The sequence below is a fragment of the Staurois parvus genome, unplaced genomic scaffold, assembly GCF_062004578.1.
Source record: "Staurois parvus isolate SC_StPar_1 unplaced genomic scaffold, SC_StPar_1.0 ptg001000l, whole genome shotgun sequence".
Classification (NCBI taxonomy): domain Eukaryota; kingdom Metazoa; phylum Chordata; class Amphibia; order Anura; family Ranidae; genus Staurois; species Staurois parvus.
The window spans coordinates 70,001-93,704 of NW_028318796.1; the positions used below are offsets into that span (position 1 = coordinate 70,001).

The window sequence follows — 23,704 nt, forward strand, 5'->3', positions numbered from 1 at the left end:
ATGTTGCACCATGGACAGCTTGGCACGGGGGCTCGTCTGTCGGCTCCCTCACAGCCCCGATCCAGGCTCCGGTCCCCCACCGAACATCCGCTCTGCAGAAGAGGAACACGGGAGGAAGTCAGACATTCAGAGACAGAGAGGGACGCGGCAGGGAAGACGCAGGAAGCAGCAGAGAGCGCACAGCACCGCCGCACACCCTGCCAATGTCAACTCCCCGCCGCCGCCCCGCTGTCAGACCTTCCATATGAACTCCAGATGTTGGGCGCTCTCTGATCCCGCGCGGCGGGAGCGCGCTCTGTGCTGAATTTCCCATCGTTCCCATCCCATCGGGCCAATCCCTACATGATTTCTGAGACAAAGGTTTTTTTTTTATTTCTGTCCATCCAGTCCTCAGATTTGCACAGCCCCGCCACGCAGCACAGCCCCCTCTGATCTTTTCGCCATTGCAGTAAAGTAAAGCCGCTCACCGATTCCTCCATCCATGCTACACGGCGTCTCCCGCTGTGCTCATCGTGTATTGAGACCCCTCCCCCCGCCGCTGTCCCGACAACAATTTTATGCTCCGGCGGGAGGCGGCCAACGGGGTCCAGACATCAAATTTCCGCTGGTTCCTCGAAGGACTTCAGTCCCTTTTCACTTGGTAAACCTGAATTTTATCAAAAATCTGTCCTGGGAGACTACTGGTGCATTTGTTTTGTCGAAAAGTCAAATGTTATCAGGCTTTTTTCTCTCCAGGTCGAATGTTATTCATTGAAAAAAGAAATAGATTGAATTAGGAAAATACCAAAATATGGCCACTAGATGGAGCTGGCGGTCACAGAAAGTCATCAGCATTTGCAAGGATCATTCTGTGCAAATGAGGTCAAATGCGAATGTTATCAGGTTTTGTTCTCTCGGGGTCGAATGTCATTCATTGATTAAAAAAAAAAAATAGAGTGAATTAGGAAAATACCAAATTATGGCCACTAGATGGAGCTGGTGGTCACAGGAAATCATCACCTATTTGCAATGATCCTTCTGTGTGAATGGCGTCAAAAACGAATGTTATCCGGCTATTTTCTCTCCGGGTCGAATGTTATTCATTCATACATTATAGAGTGAAATAGCACATTATAGCCACTAGATGGAGCTGATGGTCATAGGAAATAATCATTTATTTGCAATGACCGTTTTGTGTGAATGATGTCAAAAGCGAATGTTATCAGGATTTGTTCTCTCCAGGTCGAATGTTATTCATTGATTAAAAAAAAATAAATAAAGTGAATTAGGAAAATACCAAAATATGGCCACTAGATGGAGCTGGTTGTCACAGGAAATCATCACCTATTTGCAATGATGTCAAAAGTGAATGTTATCAGGCTGTTTTCTCTCCAGATCGAATGTTATTCATTCGGATATTATAGAGTGAATCAGGGAAAGGGCACATTATGGCCACTAGATGGAGCTGATGGTCGCAGAAAATCATCACATACAATATTTCCTAACATGGTTCTGTGCAAATGGGGACAAAAACGAACATTAACAGCATCAAAAACTGATGTTATCGGGCTAGTTTCTCTCCAGGTCGAATCTTATTCATTGATAAAAAATACAGTGAATCAGGAAAATACCACATTATGGCCACTAGATGGAGCTGGTGGTCACAGGAAATCATCACCTATTTCCTATGATTGTTCTATGTGAACAAAGTAAAAAACAAATGATATCAGGCTATTTTCTCTCCAGGTCGAATGTTATTCATTGATAAAATATAGAGTGAATCAGGAGATTACCGCCACTAGATGGAGCTGATGGTCAAAGGAAATCATCACCTATTTCTTATGATCGTCCTGTGCGAATGGCGTCAAAAACAAATGTTATCAGGCTATTTTCTCTCCAGGACGAATGTTATTCATTCATACATTATAGAGTGAATCAGGGAAATAACACATTATGGCCACTAGATGGAGCTGGTGGTCATAGGAAATCATCACATATTTGCTATGATCCTTCTGTGCAAATGGCGTCCAGAACGAATGTTATTAAGCTATTCTTCTCTCCAGGTCGAATGTTATTCATTGAAAAAAAAAGAGTGAATTAGGAAAATACATTACGGCCACTAGATGGAGCTGATCATCATAGGAAAGAATCCCTTATTTGCTCCATCTAGTGGCCATAATGTGCTATTTCCCTGATTCAGTCTATAATGTATGAATAAATAACATTCGACCTGGAGAGAAAAAAACCTGATAACATTTGTTTTTTACGCCATTCGTACAGACCGATCATAGGAAATAGGTGATTTCTTGTGACCACCAGCTCCATCTACTGGCCATAATGTGCTATTTTCCTGATTCACTCTATAATGTACGACTAACATTTGTCCCGGAAAGAAATTAGCCCAATAACATTCGTCCTGGAAAGAAAATAGCCAATTAACATTCGTTTATTTCCCCCATTCCCACAGAACATTCATAGGAATTATGTGATGATTTCCTTTGACCATCAGCTCCATCTAGAGGCCATAATGTGGTATTCACCTGATTCACTCTGTAATGTACGAATGAATAACATTCGACCTGAAGACAAAATAGCCGTTCGCACAGAAGGATCATAACAAATAAGTGATTATTTCCTGTGACCATCAGCTCCATGTACTGGCCATAATTTGGTATTTTCCTGATTCACTCTATTCTTTATCAAGGAATAACATTCGACCTGAAGAGAAAATAGCCTGATAACATTCATCCTGGAGAGAAAATAGCCTGATAATATTCGTTTTTGATGCCATTCGCACTTAACGATCATAGGAAATATGTGATGATTTCCTTTATCCATCAGCTCCATCTAGTGGCCATAATTTGGTATTTTCCTGATTCACTCTATTCTTTATCAAGGAATAACATTCGACCTAGAGAGAAAATAGCTGAATAACATTCGTTTTTTTTCCCCATTTGCACAGAACATTCATAGGAAATAAGTGATGATGTCCTTTGACCATCAGCACCATCTAGAGGCCATAATGTGGTATTTCCCTGATTCACTCTATAATGTATGGATGAATAACATTCGTCCTGGAGAAAAAATAACATTCGTTTTTGACGCCACTCGCACAGAAAGATCATAGGAAATATGTGATGATTTCCTTTGACCACCAGCTCCATCTAGTGGCCATAATGTGTTTTTTTTTATTCACTCTATTCTTTATCAACGAATAACATTCGACCTGGAGAGAAAATAGCCTAAGAACATTCGATTTTTTTTTTTACCATTCACACAGAACGATCGTAGCAAAGAAACGATTATTTCCCATGGCAATCGCCTATTATTTATTCAGGAATAACATTCAACCTGGAAGGGAAATAGCCAAATAACATTCGTTTTTTTCCCCCCGACAGTTTCACAGGACAAATAGCTCTGGGAAGTTTGTTGTTTTTTTGTTTTTGATGTAATTACATCCCTTATTGCCTTAACAACCTCGTTCCCATTAAGAGTCTGACTCCCCTCCTGTTTAGTGCTAGTTAGTTTAGCCCCTTCCCACTTCCTCCATGTTCTCTCTGTCAGTGTTCGTTTTTCGGGGGGCGGGACATAGGCAGGTCGTCAGTTTCCCGCACTAAGACCGGACAAACCTCCTCCGCACTTCAATTAGCTGATGTGAAGTTGTTCTGGATTCACCTTCTGTCTGACTGAAGAGTGAAGCTGCCTGTGGATGGTGCCGAGTCAGCAAGTGACCCTACTGACCAGACAGACTGGATCTATGGAGGTGTGTCAATGCATGCAGCAGCATCTGAAACAGAACACAGTTCCTGACTGCCATCACAAATGTCTGACACAGATCAGCCCCCTGCTGCAGACTCTCACTATGTGACTGGATACAAAGTTGCAATGTACAGTCTGATCACTGGGGGAGGGGAGACTGAGGAAATGACTCCTCCTCCTTCTACAAAGTTACAATGTACAGTCTGATCACTGGGGGAGGGGACTCTGAGGAAATGACTCCTCCTCCTTCTACAAAGTTACAATGTACAGTCTGATCACTGGGGGAGGGGAGACTGAGGAAATGACTCCTCCTCCTTCTACAAAGTTACAATGTACAGTCTGATCACTGGGGGAGGGGACTCTGAGGAAATGACTCCTCCTCCTTCTACAAAGTTACAATGTACAGTCTGATCACTGGGGGAGGGGAGACTGAGGAAATGACTCCTCCTCCTTCTACAAAGTTACAATGTACAGTCTGATCACTGGGGGGAGGGGAGACTGAGGAAATGACTCCTCCTCCTTCTACAAAGTTACAATGTACAGTCTGATCACTGGGGGGAGGGGAGACTGAGGAAATGACTCCTCCTCCTTCTACAAAGTTACAATGTACACTCTGATCACTGGGGGAGGAGACTGAGGAAATGTCTCCTGATGCTGCAGCAGGCTGATGTAGGGAGGAGTGAAGCTGCCTGTGGATGGTGCCGAGTCAGCAGGTGACCCATCCTGCTGATTGGGGGGATTGAGGGACGGGTATACTGGCGGCCAGTAGAGGGAGCCGCTACACGTATGTAACACGATAATGGAAATATGGAACAGCAATCACGCAGAGCTGGAATCTTGCAGCCAATGGGAAGCGAGTGTGCGATGGCTCCTATGTGGGTGTGGCGGGGGTGGGTAGGGGCCCCGGGCCCCCCTGCGGTGGGAGCTGAGCTCTGATCCTTGCATTCAGATCAGGTTGCAGCGGGAGGCCATGAGAACGGCCGTGCCTGGTATGCTGCGCACAAAGGAGCCTCAGTTCTCCCATCCGCAGGCCCGATCCCCGGCTAGATTAGAGCGGGCGATAAAACCTGGGGGGCGGGGGGCGGCTCTGCATACAATCGGGGGAAAGGTCTGTATTATATACAATCTCTGTCATATCTATCGAATAAGCTGTGGTCTAAAGATCCCCATCATTGGTGTCAGTGGGAGGAATAGTGTCCCATCATTGGTGTCAGTGAGAGGAATAGTGCCCCATCATTGGTGTCAGTGGGAGGAATAGTGCCCCATCATTGGTGTCAGTGGGAGGAATAGTGCCCCATCATTGGTGTCAGTGGGAGGAATAGTGCCCCATCATTGGTGTCAGTGGGAGGAATAGTGCCCCATCATTGGTATCAGTGGGAGGAATAGTGCCCCATCATTGGTGTCAGTGGGAGGAATAGTGCCCCATGATAGGGGCCAAGCCCAACCCCTGAAAAACAACCCCACACCATAATCCCCCCTCCACCAAACCTTACACTTGGCACAATGCAGTCAGGCAAGTACCGTTTTCCTGGCCACCGCCAAACCCAGACACGTCCATCGGATTGCCAGACAGAGAAGCGTGATTGGTCATTGGTGATTGGGATTGCTCTAGAGTCCAGTGGCGGCGTGCTTTACACCACAGCATCCGACGCTTTGCATTGCACTTGGTGATGTAAGACTTGGATGCAGCTGCTCGGCCATGGAAACCCATTCCATGAAGCTCTCTACGCACTGTTGTTGGGCTCATCTGAAGGCCACACCAAGTTTGGAGGTCTTTAGCTATTGACTCTGCAGACAGTTGGTGACTTCTGCGCACTGCGCGCTTCAGCATGCGCTGACCCCACCCTGTCATGTGACGTGGCCTACCACTTGGTGGCTGATTGGCTGTTGTTCCCAGTTGCTTCCACTTTGTTATAATCCCACTAACAGTTGAGCGTGGAATATTTAGTAGCCAGGAAATGTCACGGATGGACTTATTGCCCAGGTGGCCACCTATCACGGGACCACGCTTGGAGTCACTGAGCTCCTGAGAGCGACCCATTCTTTCACCAATGTTTGTAGAAGCCGTCTGCATGCCTAGGGGCTTGATTGTATACACCTGTGTCCATGGAGGGGATTGGAACACCTGAATCACATGATATGGAGGGGATTGGAACACCTGAATCACATGATTGGGAGGGGATTAGAACACCTGAATCACATGATTGGGAGGGGATTGGAGAACCTGAATCACTTGATTGGGAGGGGATTGGAACGCCTGAATCACATGATATGGAGGAGATTGGAACACCTGAATCACATGATATGGAGGAGATTGGAGCAACTGAATCACATGATTGGGAGGGGATTGGAACACCTGAATCACATGATTAGGAGGGGATTGGAACACCTGAATCACATGATATGGAGGGGATTGGAACACCTGAATCTCATGATTGGGAGGGGATTGGAACACCTGAATCACATGATATGGAGAGGATTGAAACACCTGAATCACATGATATGGAGGGTATTGGAGCAACTGAATTACATGATATGGGGGGGATTGGAACACCTGAATCACATGATATGGAGGGGATTGGAACATCTGAATCACATGATTGGGAGGGGATTGGAGCACCTGAATCACATGATATGGAGGGGATTGGAACACCTGAATCACATGATATGGAGGGGATTGGAACACCCGAATCACATGATATGGAGGGGATTGGAACGCCTGAATCACATGATTGGGAGGGGATTGGAACACCTGAATCACATGATATGGAGGTGATTGGAACATCTGAATCACGATTGGGAGGGGATTGCAGCACCTGAATCATATGATTGGGAGGAGATTGGAGCACCTGAATCATATGATCTGGAGGGCGGGGCTAATACTTGATACATTGTGACTACAGTGTTGTTGATTTCTCCGCCTTCTCGAATGCGTACAATATTGCCTGAAGCGCACTGTTCTGATTGGACACAAATTGGGAGGCGTGGCTAGGTAGGCTCTGATCGGTCATTCATGGATCAACGTTCGTCTAGTTCCGCAGTTGAGTTTGGATCCATGTGGGGGCGCTGTGGTTGAACGGATATTGATCTACCACACGTGTGCCGACTGAACCCGGCCCACTAGGCCATTTCATGTGTTTCAGGAGTCCCCCACTTTCCCTTACATCACAGTGCACCCCCCCTTACCTTCTGCTGCTGGGGGCGGAGCTGGGAAGCAGAAAGTGCAGAGTCTGGAGGAGGGCTGGAGTCAGCTGAATGCTGGGACCAGGGGAGGCAGAAATAAAGAGGTGCTGTGGCTGCACAGAGAGGTGCAGGATCTGGAGGAGGAATTCTGTCCTCCTCTCTGCTGCTGAATGCTGAGACTGGTGGAGGCAGAAACGAGGAGTGCTGCAGCTGCACAGAGAGGTGCAGGATCTGGTGGAGGGAATTCTGTCCTCTTCTCTGAGACAAGGGGGTGCTGCAGCTGCACAGAGAGGTGCAGGATCTGGAGGAGGAATTCTGTCCTCCTCTGTGCTGCTGAATGCTGAGATCGGTGGAGGCAGAGACAAGGGGTGCTGCAGCTGCACAGAGAGGTGCAGGATCTGGTGGAGGAATTCTATCCTCCTCTCTGCTGCTGAATGCTGAGACCTTCCTTTCTTCTGCTGCCGGAAAGAGCTGGGGGGTGGAGCTGGGAATCAGAAAGTGCAGTTTCTGAAGGAGGACCACAGGAGGGCTGGAGTCAGCTGAATGCTGGGACCAGGGGAGGTGGAGACGAGGGGGTGCTGTGGCTGCACAGTGAAGTGCAGGATCTGGTGGAGGAATTATGTCTTCCTCTCCACTGCTGAATGCTTAGATCAGAGGAGGTGAAGACGAGGGGGTGCTGTGGCTGCAGAGTGAAGCTCAGGATCTGGTGGAGGAATTATGTCCTCCTCTCTGCTACCGAATGCTGATATCAGGGGAGGCGAGACAAGGAGGTGCTGCAGCTACATATTGAAGTGCAGGATCTGGTGGAGGAAGTCTGTCCTCCTCTCTGCTGCTGAATGCTGAGACCGGAGGAGGCGGAGACGAGGGGTGCAGCGGCTGCACAGTGAAGTGCAGGATCTGGTGGAGGAAGTCTGTCCTCCTCTCTGCTGCTGAATGCTGAGACCGGAGGAGGCGGAGACGAGGGGTGCAGCGGCTGCACAGTGAAGCGCAGGATCTGGTGGAGGAATTCTGTTCTCCTCTCTCCTGCAGCTTCGGCACTCCCCTCGTCTCTGCCCCGGCTTTGTCTCAGCAGTCAGCAGCAGAGAGGAGGACAGAATTCCTCCTCCAGATCCTGCGCTTCTCTGTGCAGCCGCAGCACCCCCTCATTAAGAATTAAACAGGCCATACAAGGGTCGAATTCCAATCGAATTTTACTTTAGACAATCGGACGTTTTGCGCCTTGCGATGGCGCCACCATTGATTTCGAAACTCAGCCAACCCCGCCTTCAGAGTTGCTAAAGAAAAGAATTTTCTTGGTCGGGAATATTTTTTATTTTTCTTCCCGTGTCGCACCTCGCAGCTCGTTTCTTCTTCGGTTGTATCTCTCCGACGATCGATTCGAATTTCCTTCCCTTTTTCAAAAAATGTCCGGTCGCTGGAATCCGATGACCGCGCGGAAGTCGCTGCACGCCCGCTCAATGGTGCCAAATTCCAACGAAGATTAGTTCGGCGTTTGATCGATGTACGGCCGGCCCCGCCCAACAATTCGATACAATCTGAATGGGTTGTTTATAGAGAAGATTGTACAGTCGGTGGGGCAAACATACGCCCCTCCCCCCCTCCAAGATGTATGAGCATTAATGCCAGCAAATGGCCCCCCAACAATTGAGCCCCCAAAGCATAAATTACCCCTCCTCCCAGTAAGAATCCGCCCCTCTGCTGAAATCCCCTCCCCCAGCACAAATGCCCCGCCCACAAATGCCACTGCCATATTCCCTAACAAGGGGGATAATGTTAGCTGCAAGAGGTTGTGGCACAGCCACATTTCCTAACAGGGGGTCACATTTTTTCTCATTTGCTCAACGCTCATGTCTCATTTTTGCTGCAAGAGGTTGTGGCACAGCCACGTTCCCTTTCAGAGTGTAAAACATTTGCTGCAAGAACTTGTGGTACAGCCACATTTCCCAACAAGGGGTTGAATTTTTGCTGCGAGAGGTTGCACCACAGCCACATTCCTTTACAGGGTGTATATTTGCTGCAAGAGGTTGTGGCACTGCCATATTCCCTAAGAAGGGGTATAACTTTTGCTGCAAGAGGTATCAGTGCAGCCATATTCCCTTACAGTGTGTATATTTGCTGCAAGAGGTTGCGACACAGCCACATTTCCTAACGGGGTCAAATTTTTTCTCATTTGCTCAATGCTCATGTCTCATTTTTGATACAAGAGGTTGTGGCACAGCCACGTTCCCTTACAGGGGGTATCATTTTTGCTGCAAGAGGTTTCAGCACAGCCACATTCCCTTACAGGGTGTATATTTGCTGCAAGAGGTTGTGGCACAGCCACGTTCCCTTACAGGGGGTATCATTTTTGCTGCAAGAGGTTTCAGCACAGCCACATTCCCTTACAGGGTGTATATTTGCTGCAAGAGGTTGTGGCACAGCCACTCTCCCTTACAGGGTGTATCATTTTTGCTCCAAGAGGTTGCAGCAATGCCATATTTCTTAACAAGGGGTTGAATTTTGCTGCAAGAGGTTGCGGCACAGCCACATTTCCTAACGGGGTTGAATTTTTTCAGCAGTCATAGCATGTATACAATGCTCATGTCTCATTTTTGCTGTAAGAGGTCGTGGCACAGCCACATTCCCTTACAGAGTGTATAATTTTTGCTGCAAAAGGCTGGGACACAGCCACATTCCCTTACAGGTGGTATACTTTTTGCTGCAAGAGGTTACGGCACAGCCACATTCCCATATAGGTGGTATACTTTTTGCTGCAAGAGGTTACGGCACAGCCACATTCCCTTACAGGTGGTATACTTTTTGCTGCAAGAGGTTGCGGCACAGCCACATTCCCTTACAGGTGGTATACCTTTTGCTGCAAGAGGTTGCGGCACAGCCACATTCCCATATAGGTGGTATACCTTTTGCTGCAAGAGGTTGCGGCACAGCCACATTCCCATATAGGTGGTATACCTTTTGCTGCAAGAGGTTGCGGCACAGCCACATTCCCATATAGGTAGTATACCTTTTGCTGCAAGAGGTTGCGGCACAGCCACATTCCCATATAGGTGGTATACTTTTTGTTGCAAGAGGTTGCGGCACAGCCACATTCCCGTACAGGTGGTATACCTTCTGCTGCAAGAGGTTGCAGCACAGCCACTTTCCCCAAAAGGAGTTACATTTTTTTCTGCAGTCACAGCTGTACAACCCGGTCCGGCTGTCTTGGCAGCTTAAGGTGGGCAGTCGGTGGTGGCTAAAATTGCGGCTCAGCTGCCTATTTTTAGCGCCCCCCCAGCTGTATTGCTTCCTTCTCTTCCAAGAATGCAAAAAATACCTGTTGATCCCGCCAGAAACCTGGCCTCTCCCTGCGCCCTCTGCCGGTGCTGCGCTCTCACCTGTTCCATTGTTCTTTGTGGATTACAGAACATCTCCCTGGAGGGTGGAGGTGCTCTGTAGTCCCGGTGACAACGCTGCAAGGCTCAGTACAGTGAGCGTGGTCACCAGGACAGGAAGTGCGGCAGGATCACCAGGTGGAAATGAAGGAAAACGAATGCAGTCGCCGCATGTCGGGACCGGCCAGGTGCACTGTGGTACCCCCCAGGTTCTGCTCCATGGTACCCCCCCCCCAGGTCGGTGGGGGGGGGCCCACCTCATGAGCAGCGACAGCACCACCTGGAAACGCTTAAGAAAGAAATTTGATGAAATGTTACAAAATTTGCGATGGGCCCCGACAATTTTTTGGTTGTGAATACGGGGCCAAGCTTTTGTTACCCCCCCCTCCTTCATCACCCTCCCCCCAACTGACCTGATCCTTGCGGCGTCCGATTTCATGGGTCCCCCTCGGCCGCCGCGTGCTGCGGATGGGAAGGCTGTTTTTTTGGGGATGGGAAGGAATAGATCTGCTTCCACCGAGAGCTTCTAGCACTACATTCCTTGGCTGAGCTCCTGGACAGGGGCCAAGGGCCCCCCTCCCTTCCCCATCCCTCTCCCTCCCTCCAATCATTGGCCAGTGGCCTCCAGTCAGGAGATCCCAGGCTGTGAGGGAGCCCTTTGTATGGTTGTCACCGGGCCCCATCGCTGAGCCCCCTGATCCACACCCACCATTGTGAGCCCCAAGGCCTGCGTTCCGTGCACCGCTCATGGCACCCCGGACTACAGAGCGCCCCCCACAGGCCAGACCCCCAGCATTTACTTCAGTTGTTCTACCTGGACTGAAAACTGCACCTGGTGAAGGAGTGAAAGATTCCTGCAGAACATCGCTCCATCCCATGTCCCCGGACTGATACATATTCAATATATTCTGCAGATTATTCCATCACTGACTTCTCTAGAGATCTGCAGAACATCGCTCCGTCCCATCCCCTCCTGACAGATCCCTATTGATATATTCTGCAGATTATTCCATCTGGAGATCTGCAGAACATCGCTCTGTCCCATCTCCCTCCTGACAGATCCCTATTGATATATTCTGCAGAGTATTCCACCACTGACCTCTCAAGAGATCTGCAGAACATCGCTCCATCCCATCCTCCTCCTGACAGATCCCTATTGATATATTCTGCAGATTTTTCCATCTAGAGATCTGCAGAACATTGCTCCGTCCCATCCCCCTCCTGGCAGATCCATATTGATACATTCTGCAGATTATTCCATCTAGAGGTCTGCAGAACATCGCTCCGTCCCATCCCCCTCCTGACAGATCCATATTGATATATTCTGCAGATTATTCCACCACTGACCTCTCTAGAAATCTGCAGAACATCGCTCCGTCCCCTCCCCCTCCTGACAGATCCATATTGATATATTCTGCAGAGTATTCCACCACTGACCTCTCAAGAGATCTCCAGAACATCGCTCCATCCCCTCCCCCTCCTGACAGATTCATATTGATATATTCTGCAGGTTATTCCATCTAGAGATCTGCAGAACATCGCTCTCTCCCATCCCCCTCCTGACAGATCCATATTGATATATTCTGCAGATTATTCCACCACTGACCTCTCTAGAAATCTGCAGAACATCGCTCCGCCCCCTCCCCCTCCTGACAGATCAATATTTATTTATTTTTTTATATATTCTGCAGATTATTCCATCACTGACCGCTCTAGAGATCTGCAGAACATCGCTCCGTCCCATCCCCCTCCTGACATCCGTATTGATATATTGTGCAGATTATTCCATTATTGAGATCTGCAGAACATCTCTCCATCCCATCCCCCTCCTGGCAGATCCATATTGATATATTCAGCAGATTATTTCACCACTGACCTCTCTAGAAATCTGCAGAACATCGCTCTGTAAATCCCCCTCCTGACAGATCCATATTGATATATTCTGCAGATTATTCCATCTAGAGATCTGCAGAACATCGCTCCATCCCCTCCCCCTCCTGACAGATTCATATTGATATATTCTGCAGATTATCCCATCACTAACCCCTCTAGGGATCTGCAGAGCATCGCTCCGCCCCATCCCCCTCCTGATGGATCCATATTGATATGTTCTGTAGATTATCCCATCTCTGACCCCTCTAGAGATCTGCAGAGCATCGCTCCGTCTCCTCCCCCTCCTGACCAATCCATATTGATATATTCTGCAGATTATCCCATCACTGACCCCTCTAGGGATCTGCAGAGCATCGCTCCATCCCATCCCCCTCCTGACAGATCCATATTGATATATTCTGCAGATTATCCCATCTCTGACCCCTCTAGGGATCTGCAGAGCATCGCTCCGTCTCGCAGGGCAGGCTGTAATTGGGTCACCAGTTGCAGGTTACAAGTTGTTTGTGGTCTGGAGAATGGCATTCATTATGGTACAAAGTGTCTCCAGTTCCCGTTGAAGCAGAGAAGCCGAGTCATCGCGGAGCTGTGAAGTGGTCTTTGTTTTCTTTTCTGAGAATCTCGGAGACATAAATCTGCTTCGTAAATACGATTAGAAAAGCCTCGCCTAGAGGATCCTCCACCCAGAGTCAGTCCTCCAGCAGCGCAGAGGATTTCAGGAGCAGAGACTCTCACATACAGCGGATATAAAAAGTCTTCACGCCCCGGGTAAAATGTCCGGTTCCTGTGATGTAACAAAAATGAGACAAAGATAAATCATTTCAGAACTCTTTTCCACCTTTTAATGTGACCGATAAACTGTACAACAAACTGAAATCTTTGAGGGTGGGGGGAAGTAAAAATAAAAAACTAAAATAATCTGGTTGCATAAGTGTTCACACCCTTACATTAATCCTTTGTTGAAGCCCCTTTTGATGTGATTCTGGCACTCAGTCTTTTTGGGGAGGAGTCTATCGGCACGGCACATCCTGACTTTGCCTGCTCTTCCTTCCAAAAACGCTCAAAATCTATCAGATTGTGAGGGCATCTCCTGCGCACAGCCCTCGTCAGATCCCCCCACAGATCTTCCATCGGGTTCAGGTCTGGGCTCTGGCTGGGCCATTCCAAAACCTTCATCTTCTTCTGGTGAAGCCATTCCTTTGTGGATTTGGATGGACGCTTTGGGTGGTTGTTATGCTGGAAGATGAAGTTCCTCTTCATGAAGCCTGAAGGTTTTGTGCCGATATTGACCGGTATTTGGACCTGTTCATAATTCCCTCTACATGGACTAAGGCCCCAGTTCCAGCTGAATTAAAACAGCCCCAAAGCATGATGCTGCCACCACCATGCTTCACAGTGGGTATGGTGTTCTTTTGGTGATGGGCAGTGTTGGTTTTGCACCAAACATATCTTTTGGATGTATGGCTAAAAAGTCCAACCTCGGTGTCCTCAGACCAGAACACATTTCCCTGCTTTCTTTTGGGAGACTTCAGATGTGTTTTTGCCAAATGTAGCCGGGCTTGGATGTTTTTCTTCGTAAGAAAAGGCTTCCCTCTTGTCACTCTACCCCATAGACCAGACATATGAAGAACACGGGAGATTGGTGTCACATGGACCACACAGCCAGGACTTGCCAGATGTTCTTGCAGCTCCTTTCATGTTGCGTAGGCGTCTTGGCCGCCTCCCAGACCAGTTTTCTTCTTGACTGTTCCTCCATTTTGGAGGGACGTCCAGTTCTTGGTGACGTCACTGCTGGTGATGTCACTGCTGGTGATGTCGCTGTTGGTGATGTCACTGCTGGTCATGTCACTGCTGGTGATGTCACTGTTGGTGATGTCATTGTTGGTGATGTCACTGTTGGTGATGTCACTGCTGGTCATGTCACTGTTGGTGATGTCACTACTGGTGATGTCATTGTTAGTGATGTCACTGTTAGTGATGTCATTGTTGGTGATGTCGTTGTTGGTGATGTCACTGCTGGTGATGTCACTGCTGGTCATGTCACGGTTGGTGATGTCACTGCTGGTCATGTCACTGCTGGTCATGTCACTGTTGGGGATGTCAATGTTGATGACATCACTGTCGGTGATGTCATTGTTAGTGATGTCACTGTTAGTGATGTCATTGTTGGTGATGTCGCTGTTGGTGATGTCACTGTCGGTGATGTCATTGTTGGTGATGTCACTGTTGGTGATGTCACTGTCAGTGATGTCATTGTTGATGACGTCACTGTTGGTGATGTCATTGTTAGTGATGTCAGTGCTGGTGATGTCACTGTTGGTTGGTTGCGCCATATTGTCTCCACTTGATGATGACTGCTTTCACTGTGTTCCATGGTATATCTAATGCCTTGGAAATTCTTTTGTACCCTTTTCCTGACTGATACCTTTTAACAATGAGATCCCTCCGATGCTTTGGAAGCTCTGCGCGGACCATGGCTTTTGCTGTAGGATGTGACTAAGAAAATATCAGGAAAGACCGACTAGAACAGCTGAACTTTATTTGGGGTTCATCAGAGGCACTTTCAATGAAGGCAGGTGTGTACTGACTGCTATTTAACATGATTCTGAATGTGAATGCTTCATTCTGAGCACAGCGACATCCCCAGTTATAAGAGGGTGTGCACACTTATGCAACCAGATTATTTTAGTTTTTTTTTTAATTCCCCCCTCCTAAAAGATTTCAGTTTGTTGTTCAACTGAGTTGTACAGTTTATAGGTCACATTAAAAGGTGGAAAAAGTTCTGAAATGATTTATCTTTGTCTCATTTTTTTACATCACAGAAACCTGACCAGGGGCGGACTGACCATTTTGGAACTCGGGCACTGCCCGAGGGCCCGGGGTCAGTAGGGGGCCCCATGAGATGCCCCTGGTACCTTTCATAGGCTTTTTTGGGTGTGGTTTGAGTGTGGGTGAGGACACAGGGGCCCCATGATCCCCTATTGCCCGGGGGCCCCATAAGTTGTCAGTCCGCCCCTGAACTTGAAATTTTAACAGGGGCGTGAAGACTTTTTATATCCACTGTAAGAGTCTATAGAAGTGTCTGTGATCCGGATATCATACGATTGGGTTGTCGCAGAGAATCTGTCCTGGATTTGCAGTAATAATATCTCAGACAGGTCTTTGTGGATCGTTCCTATCACCCAGGAAAGGTTCGATCTCCTCTGCCTATGAAGGGGTAGGTAGCTCTCACTCTTGCAGCATTGTAGTCTGGCACTCAGGGCCCCATCTCTGGAATGTGGGTGTGCGGGGTCAACGCTGGGACACAAAAAATGTTTCTCACATAAAACCTAAACGCCTCCACCCCTTAGAGACCCGAGTTGCACCTCCTGTGTCCTGGAAGGCTCGGTCTCTCCACAGGTTTCATACAACTTTATTTCTGCCGAGTCTACAAATGGTGGTATAGATACTGGGATTTTTCTGTTTATTATACTAGTAATGGCGGCGATCAGCGACTTATAGCGGGACTGCGGCGGGCATTCTGACACTGGGGGGGGGAACTGACTTGGTGTCACTGACATCCCCAGTGACACCAATACAGTGATCAGTGCTAATAAAAAGCACCAACACTGTACTAATGGCACTGGGCAGGAAGGGGTTAACATGTGGGATGATCAAAGGGTTAACTGTGTGCTGTGTGTATTTTACTAGAGAGACATGCTGCTGTGCAGAGAGATACAAAGCAGCATGTCCTTGCTGGCAGAGGAGCCAGGGACAGTAAGGCAAGGGAGGAAAAGGCTAGATGATGTTGGATGTCCTCCAGCCAGGAAATGAGGCAGAGCTCCATCTGACTGGCTGCAGTTTCTAATGCACATTGTGAGAAGCTCCCAGTGTGCGGTGACATCAGAGCTAGCCTTTTCAATCCAGGAGAGGAGCCGGTACACCTGTGCAAGACTGAAGGGGAGGAGCCGGTACACCTGTACAAGACTAAAGGGGAGGAGCCGCTACACCTGTGCAAGACTGAAGAGGAGCCGCTACACCTGTGCAAGACTGAAGGGGAGAAGCCGGTACACCTGTGCAAGACTGAAGGGGAGGAGCCGGTACACCTGTGCATGACTGAAGGGGAGGAGCCGGTACACCTGTGCATGACTGAAGGGGAGGAGCTGGTACACCTGTGCAAGACTGAAGGGCAGGAGTCGGTACACCTGTGCAAGACTGAAGGGGAGAAGCCGGTACACCTGTGCAAGACTGAAGGGGAGGAGCCGGTACACCTGTGCAAGACTGAAGGGGAGAAGCCGGTACACCTGTGCAAGACTGAAGGGGAGGAGCCGGTACACCTGTGCAAGACTGAAGGGGAGGAGCCGATACAAACAAAGGGAAGTCCGGAGGTCATATTTAAAGTAAAACTCCTATTTTGGGGAAAGGAATCTGTTGTAGCTATTTAAACATTGTGATAATTATTTTAGATCCTTACCTGTGCCGGTATCTCGGAGGTGGAACTCTCCATATCCTAAACCTAAAAACATGGATCCATCTTTCCTTGTATCAATGGTTCAGGCTGGTGGTGGTGGTCGTGGTGTCATGGTGTGGGGGAGATTTTCTTGGCACACTTTGGGCCCCTTAGTACCCATTGAGCATTGTTTAAATGCCACGGCCTGAGTATTGTTGCTGACCATGTCCATCCCTCTATGACTCCAGTGTCCCCATCTTCTGTTGGCTCCTTCCAGCAGGATAATGCTCCATGTCACAAAGCTCAGATCATCTCCAACTGGTTTCTTGAACCTGACAAAGAGGTCACTGTACTCCAATGGCCTCCACAGTCCCCAGATATCCATCCAGTAGAGCACCTTTGGGATGTGGTGCAACGGGAGATTCACATCATGGATGTGCAGCCGACAAAATCCACAGCAACTGCGTGATGCTATCATGTCACTATGGACCAAAATCTCTGAGGAACGTTTCCAACACCTTTCTGAATCTAGGCCATGAAGAATGAAGGCAAAAGGGGGTCCAACCCAGGATTAGCAAGGTGGACCTAATAAAATCTCTGAGGAAAATTTCCACCACCTTGCTGAATCTAGGCCACAAAGAATGAAGGCAAAAGGGGGTCTAACCTGGGACTAGCAAGGTGGACCTAACAAAATCGCTGAGGAACATTTCCACCACCTTGCTGAATCTAGGCCACGAAGAATGAAGGCAAAAGGGGGTCCAACCCGGGACTAGCAAGGTAGACCTAATAAAATCTCTGAGGAACATTTCCACCACCTTGCTGAATCTAGGCCATGAAGAATGAAGGCAAAAGGGGGTCCAACCTGGGACTAGCAAGGTGGACCTAACAAAATCTCTGAGGAACATTTCCACCACCTTGCTGCATCTAGGCCACGAAGAATGAAGGCAAAAGGGGGTCCAACCCGGGACTAGCAAGGTGGACCTAATAAAATCTATGAGGAACGTTTCCACCACCTTGCTGCATCTAGGCCACGAAGAATGAAGGCAAAAGGGGGTCCAACCCGGGACTAGCAAGGTGGACCTAATAAAATCTATGAGGAACGTTTCCACCACCTTGCTGCATCTAGGCCACGAAGAATGAAGGCAAAAGGGGGTCCAACCCGGGACTAGCAAGGTGGACCTAATAAAATCTATGAGGAACGTTTCCAACACCTTGCTGAATCTAGGCCATGAAGAATGAAGGCAAAAGGGGGTCCAACCCGGGACTAGCAAGGTGGACCTCATAAAGTGGCCAGTGAGTGTGTGTTTACCAAAACTGGAACATCTTCTAAATTAGATAATATTTGAAATCTGCTTGCGCTCCTATGTAAAAAACAATTAATACACGTGTGAAGCTGCTGACATCTGATCCAATACCCCAAGATCAAATGATGAAGTCAGTCCTGATGAAGTCACGGGGTCACGTGACGCAACGCGTCGACGGCAATACGTGGTGACGCACTTCCAGCGCGGCGCCATCTTGGTACACCCTTCAGCCACACGCTTACACCCATGGTATGGGAAACAGCCTGCATTTCATCTGGCAAATGTGAGTGTACTATACATTTATTTCCTGGCATTTATTAAAACGGTTTTACACTATGGAGGATGTCTTTTGCTTCCTTTATCCTATTGGGGCTTGAGCTGGGGTCCATCCTGCTCAGCTTACCTCGGAGGATACTATAGGAGAGGTGGAAGCTGTATACTGGGGATACACTAAAGAAGCCATCCATTCAAGAGGAAGCATACCTTGATTCAGTGGGGATCTGTTAAAGCTCTGTGGCAGCTCTGTGGCCCTGCAGGGTCGCAGGGAGGAGGTGAGAGGCCATTTCAGCTGGTTTTGGATTGCACGTGGTGGTGTGTGGGCCCACATACAGTCCATGGACTCTGTTTGAGTGGAGATTATTGATACAGGATCACTGGACTTTATATTTATATATGTGCACTATGTGCAGGGGTTGCACATCTGTTTTCCATCTTTATCTTGTTTAGTATCATCACGCACATATATGTATTTCCTCTTCACGTTTATACAGGATCCCATTATTATGCTATATGTCCTAAGGTACTGATGCTATAATTGTGTGTTTTAGCGCTACATCATTCTTTATTATCTTCTAAATTAGATTGATAGGATAAATTCCTGATCGACTTTGTATATATTCAAACACAACATCGGCATTCCGCAGTTAGTGGGAGAAAGTCGATATTTCCTTCAGTGATAAGCTCTGTGGGTGGATGCGGGTCTCTCCGATATCCAATTCCGCCATGCGGCATTTCTGCGCTGAGATATGGGGGCTGATTCATGTGAATTCAGGATCTGCTCATTGCAGTGAACCTGATCTTATGAAATATCCTTTTTCATCATTTTTGATACAAGTTGTGACATTTCATAATGTATTCTGTTTTCTGGTAATACCGTGGAAAAGGTTATCCCGACTCTCAGCTGGTCAGGCCAATCACGAGCACGCAGCTTCAGTATGGGTATTGAGATGCTCAAGGTTCTACTCCAACCCTTCTATGTCTGTGTGGGTTGTGGGTCACGTGACTTCACTGTTTGGTCTCATTCACATAGGCGGCGGTAAAAATAGATGGTCGCAGCAGAGCTTTACCGCCACTCAACTGCCCCTTAAACTGCAACGGTGGCGTTGTGGGCTGCGACTTCCTATGGCGCCATCCCGAGTGTCGATGTTCAACAACAAACATTGCTGCACACCAACAGCTCCAGGTGTACGGAGAGTATAGAGCGGCCTCAGCCCCAGCTCCTCCCGATGGCCACCCCCTACTGACGCGTTTCACCCTGCCCAACAGAGCTTAGTCATCATGACCAAACCCCAGTGGGCAGGATGAAATGCGTCAGGGGGCAGGGCCATTGAAATTTGGTGGAGTGGAATTTCGGCGTTTGCTTGATGGCCTTATGGGGATGCACACATGCCGCGATGCTTTGCGGCCACAGCACCATTTTAATGAATGGCGCAGATTAAAAAACTAAAAATGTTTTCAGAAATGTTTTTATTATATTATGAGATGTTGGATTTTAGTTTACGTAAACTTTGGGGTGTCTTTATAAAAATTTTCAGAGCTACTCGTCTTATGAATCGAATGTATGAATATTCAAATATATTTCCAATCAACAATACATAAAGGGTTGTAATTAAAAAAAAAATAATAATTGTATGTACAAATTGTACATTTGTTCTGTGTGAATGGGGGTAAAAAAATGAATGTGATGAGGTTAGTTTCTCTCCAGGTTGGATGTTATTCATTCATACAGGACAGAGTAAATGCTGCATTATGGCCACTAGATGGAGCTGATGAAATAAACACTATAATAATCAGCTCCATCTAGTGGCCCTGATGTAAACACTATAATAATCAGCTCCATTTAGTGGCTGTGAAATAAACACTATAATAATCAGCTCCGTCTAGTGGCCGTGAAGTAAACACTATAATAATCGGCTCCCTCTAGTGGCCGTGATGTAAACACTATAATAATCGGCTCCGTCTAGTGGCCGTGATGTAAACACTATAATAATCGGCTCCGTCTAGTGGCAGTGATGTAAACACTATAATAATCAGCTCCATCTAGTGGCCATAAGGCAGTATTATACTACTATTTTTAATGAATGAAAGACATTCGACCTGGAGAGAAATTAGCCCAATAACATTTGTTTTTTGCCCCATTTACACAGAATTACATGCAGTTTCACAGGGCAAATAGGATTTGTTTTAATAAATGCACCCCTTTATTGGTACAATGTAACAGACTTGATTTGTGTCAACCCTGTTGAGTCTGGTGTCTTGAGTAGCGGTGTCGGTACTGTACTGGCTATAGGCTGTGCTCTGCCCCAGGAATGCACAGTAAGAAGATTGTTGAACAAAAACATGACCGGTCCTCTTTAATCCTGGGAGGGATAAAAGGATTCAGATCTCCGGAGGAACCACAACTGAGACCTTCCAGCCGCCTGGGTCCTCGTCCTCAAATCTCATTAACATTCAGCGTTCCTGCGCCGAGAGGCATCGCCAAGGGAACCCAGGCAGCCGTCCCTGCACCGGGGAACGCCGCCAACTTCCACAAATCTTTCCTGCGAAGGGCCGAGTCCTGGCTGCAGAACGCAGAGAATGATCCGGGATCTTCTCCCAACAACGCGCAGCCTTCCCGCCCTCCACCTTAAAGGACTTGTCGCAATTTCGATCCAAATATCTTCGGATGTTGCCAGGTTTCTCCTTCAAGATCTTTCACAAAAACCTTTCAGCTCATCTCCCAGGGGAATTCATTAATGAATATTATTATTGCAGTAATCCTGAACCCAGGCGGATTCTGCTAATGGTCACAATCGCTCAGAATTGTCATGGGCGCCGCTCATGGGGCAAAAAACAAACGTTATTAGGATAATTTATCTCCAGGTCGAATGTCTTTCATCGATGGCTAGCCACCTGAGGACAACCAATAGGAAGGTCCCTGACCGTCTTTGCACCGCATGGGCCAACTGCTTGTTTTTTCAGGGGGTGGGAAGAACATTTATACTCACCCACTCTTTCAATTCTCTTGAAAGTGGCACTCCCCTGAGGTCCAGCAGTGGACTGTTCCCATCTATGGAGTGTGCGCTGAGCGTGATGATGTCAGGAATGGTTCACTTTTTCAATCCTCCTGAAAGCGGCACTCCCACGCAGTCCAGCAGTGGACTGTTCCCGTTTATGGAGTGTGCACTGAGCATGATGTCAGGTACAGTCCACTTTTTCAATCCTCCTGAAAGCGGCACTCCCCCGCGGTCCAGCAGTGGACTGTTCCTGTCTATGGAGTGTGCGCTGAGCGTGATGATGTCAGGAACGGTTCACTTTTTCAATCTTCCTGAAAGCGGCACTCCCCCGCGGTCCAGCAGTGGACTGTTCCTGTCTATGGAGTGTGTGCTGACCGTGATGATGTCAGGAACGGTTCACTTTTTCAATCTTCCTGAAAGCGGCACTCCCCCGCGGTCCAGCAGTGGACTGTTCCTGTCTATGGAGTGTACGCTGAGGGTGATGTCAGGTACGATCCACTTTTTCAATCCTCCTGAAAGCGGCACTCCCCCGCGGTCCAGCAGTGGACTGTTCCCGTCTATGGAGTGTGCGCTGAGCGTGATGATGTCAGGAATGGTTCACTTTTTCAATCCTCCTGAAAGCGGTACTCCCCCGTGGTCCAGCAGTGGACTGTTCCCGTCTGTGGAGTGTGTGCTGAGCGTGATGATGTCAGGAACAGTGCACTTTTTAAAACTGCTGGAGCGCAGGGGTGCCAGGGAGGATCGGAAGATCAGGTGAGTATATCTCTAGTCTCCTCTCTCCTAGACAAAAACAGGCAATTGACCCATGCAACCCCACTGAATGGGGAAAAAAAAACATTTTAAAGTTTATGATGGCCATACCCACTTCTATAATTTTTATCGATCTCTTTCCCGATCATTATCTTCTGGAATATTTGATTGATATGACACAAACACACAGGAAAGTGGGTTGCAATCGATAGCCGAAGGTCCGATCTGTGGGTTTGTAAATATATATATATGTGGATTCAAGAGTTCTGATCTAATCCTCTTCATTATCGGATCATAAAACGCATGCAGCTGCCTGGTGGTATTAAATACATAAAATACAAAAAACATACAGCTCCGGGTTGAAGGTCTGAGTGTGGGTGGATATGTCTAGATGTTTGTACATATATATACATGTGGTTGTGTCACTATGGACACTTAACCATTAAGATATCCGGCGATTAACAATCTGTATTAAGAATCTATGACTATTGTCACATTGATCGCTATATTTCCATCCAGCGTTATGACAAGTCCTCTGGATGAAGTCCATGGGACACATTGTTCACTAATGTTACACGGAACATGACAATTATTTATAATCGTTGATGATCATCATCTCCTTTGGTGTCACCGTCAAATTGAGGGATTAGATGCACACTAAGTGGTGTATGCAAAATGTGGGTTCTTCATAGATAGATTCTATTAATTTTATATATATATTATATATATTTTTTATATATGTTTTTTATGCATTTTATATATTTTATAATTTATATGTTTTTTCTCTCTAATGGCATTGCAAATATTGATGGTCAGTTTATGAGATTCTGGCCCCTCCTACTATCCTGAGACTGCCCAACCCGGCTGGGAGGGCTTAGTTTTAGTCCAGAGGTATGAGTATATATAGGAGGGAGCACTTATGGTTCAGTTAGCTCTGAGGAAGAAGGGATCCCCTTCGAAACGCGTCAGCTGTACTGTACACCCATTTCCCAGATGGGACTCTTGTTATCTTCAAGTCCCTGAGAGGACTTACATGCCTGATTTTATTCGCTGTTTGTGAGTATGTTTTTTTACAAGCAATAAATTTTGGTTATTGAGGTAATGCGCAAGGCTGGTGCGCTTCTTGTTTTCCATTTCATTTTGGAGCGCAGGGGTGCCAGGGAGGATCGGAAGATCAGGTGAGTATATCTCTAGTCTCCTCTCTCCTAGACAAAAACAGGCAATTGACCCATGCAACCCCACTGAATGGGGAAAAAAAAACATTTTAAAGTTTATGATGGCCATACCCACTTCTATAATTTTTATCGATCTCTTTCCCGATCATTATCTTCTGGAATATTTGATTGATATGACACAAACACACAGGAAAGTGGGTTGCAATCGATAGCCGAAGGTCCGATCGTAAATTCTTGATCACAGTTCTGTTTTCCACCAAGCAGTCTCAAAATCTGATCAATCGAACTGCAGTCTCATTCACGAACAAGGCATCTCAGTGCCGCCCATGGATTCAGCAGGATCGATGATTTTCCACCCTGGCCGATCTAATCTGATCTAAATCGAATGGAAGGGGAGTTCTGCCTATTCGGCAGTGTACGGCCACCGTTCCAGTTACCAAAACTATGCCCATACGGTACGCGGTAACTTCCCAGGTGGGGAATTCCAGAGCCTCAGCTGATTGGTCAATGACATTGTCCAAATATGGCCATGTGGTTATATTAGGTCAATGATGTCATCAATCTTCTGCTGATTGGTATTGACATCAGG

At 47.4% G+C, this 23,704-nt stretch overlaps 1 protein-coding gene across 2 annotated transcripts in view; it reads right to left on the bottom strand.

The window, feature by feature from the left end:
* The window catches only part of LOC149441361 (membrane progestin receptor delta-like), a 33,921-nt gene extending 22,945 nt beyond the window's left edge, over positions 1 to 10,976 (bottom strand). The window contains exons 1-2 of one of the 2 annotated variants that reach the window (XM_089657437.1): positions 10,706 to 10,862; positions 1 to 92 (exon numbers count right to left, since the gene is read on the bottom strand). The exon at positions 1 to 92 is cut by the window's left edge and continues 49 nt beyond it. In XM_089657437.1, the coding sequence (XP_089513563.1) occupies positions 1 to 2 (2 nt within the window). In that variant the 5' untranslated portion in view covers positions 3 to 92; positions 10,706 to 10,862. Of the gene's footprint in view, positions 93 to 10,705 lie in introns of both variants that reach the window. The other variant, XM_089657438.1, reaches the window with a different exon arrangement.
* Positions 10,977 to 23,704: the final 12,728 nt, after the last annotated feature.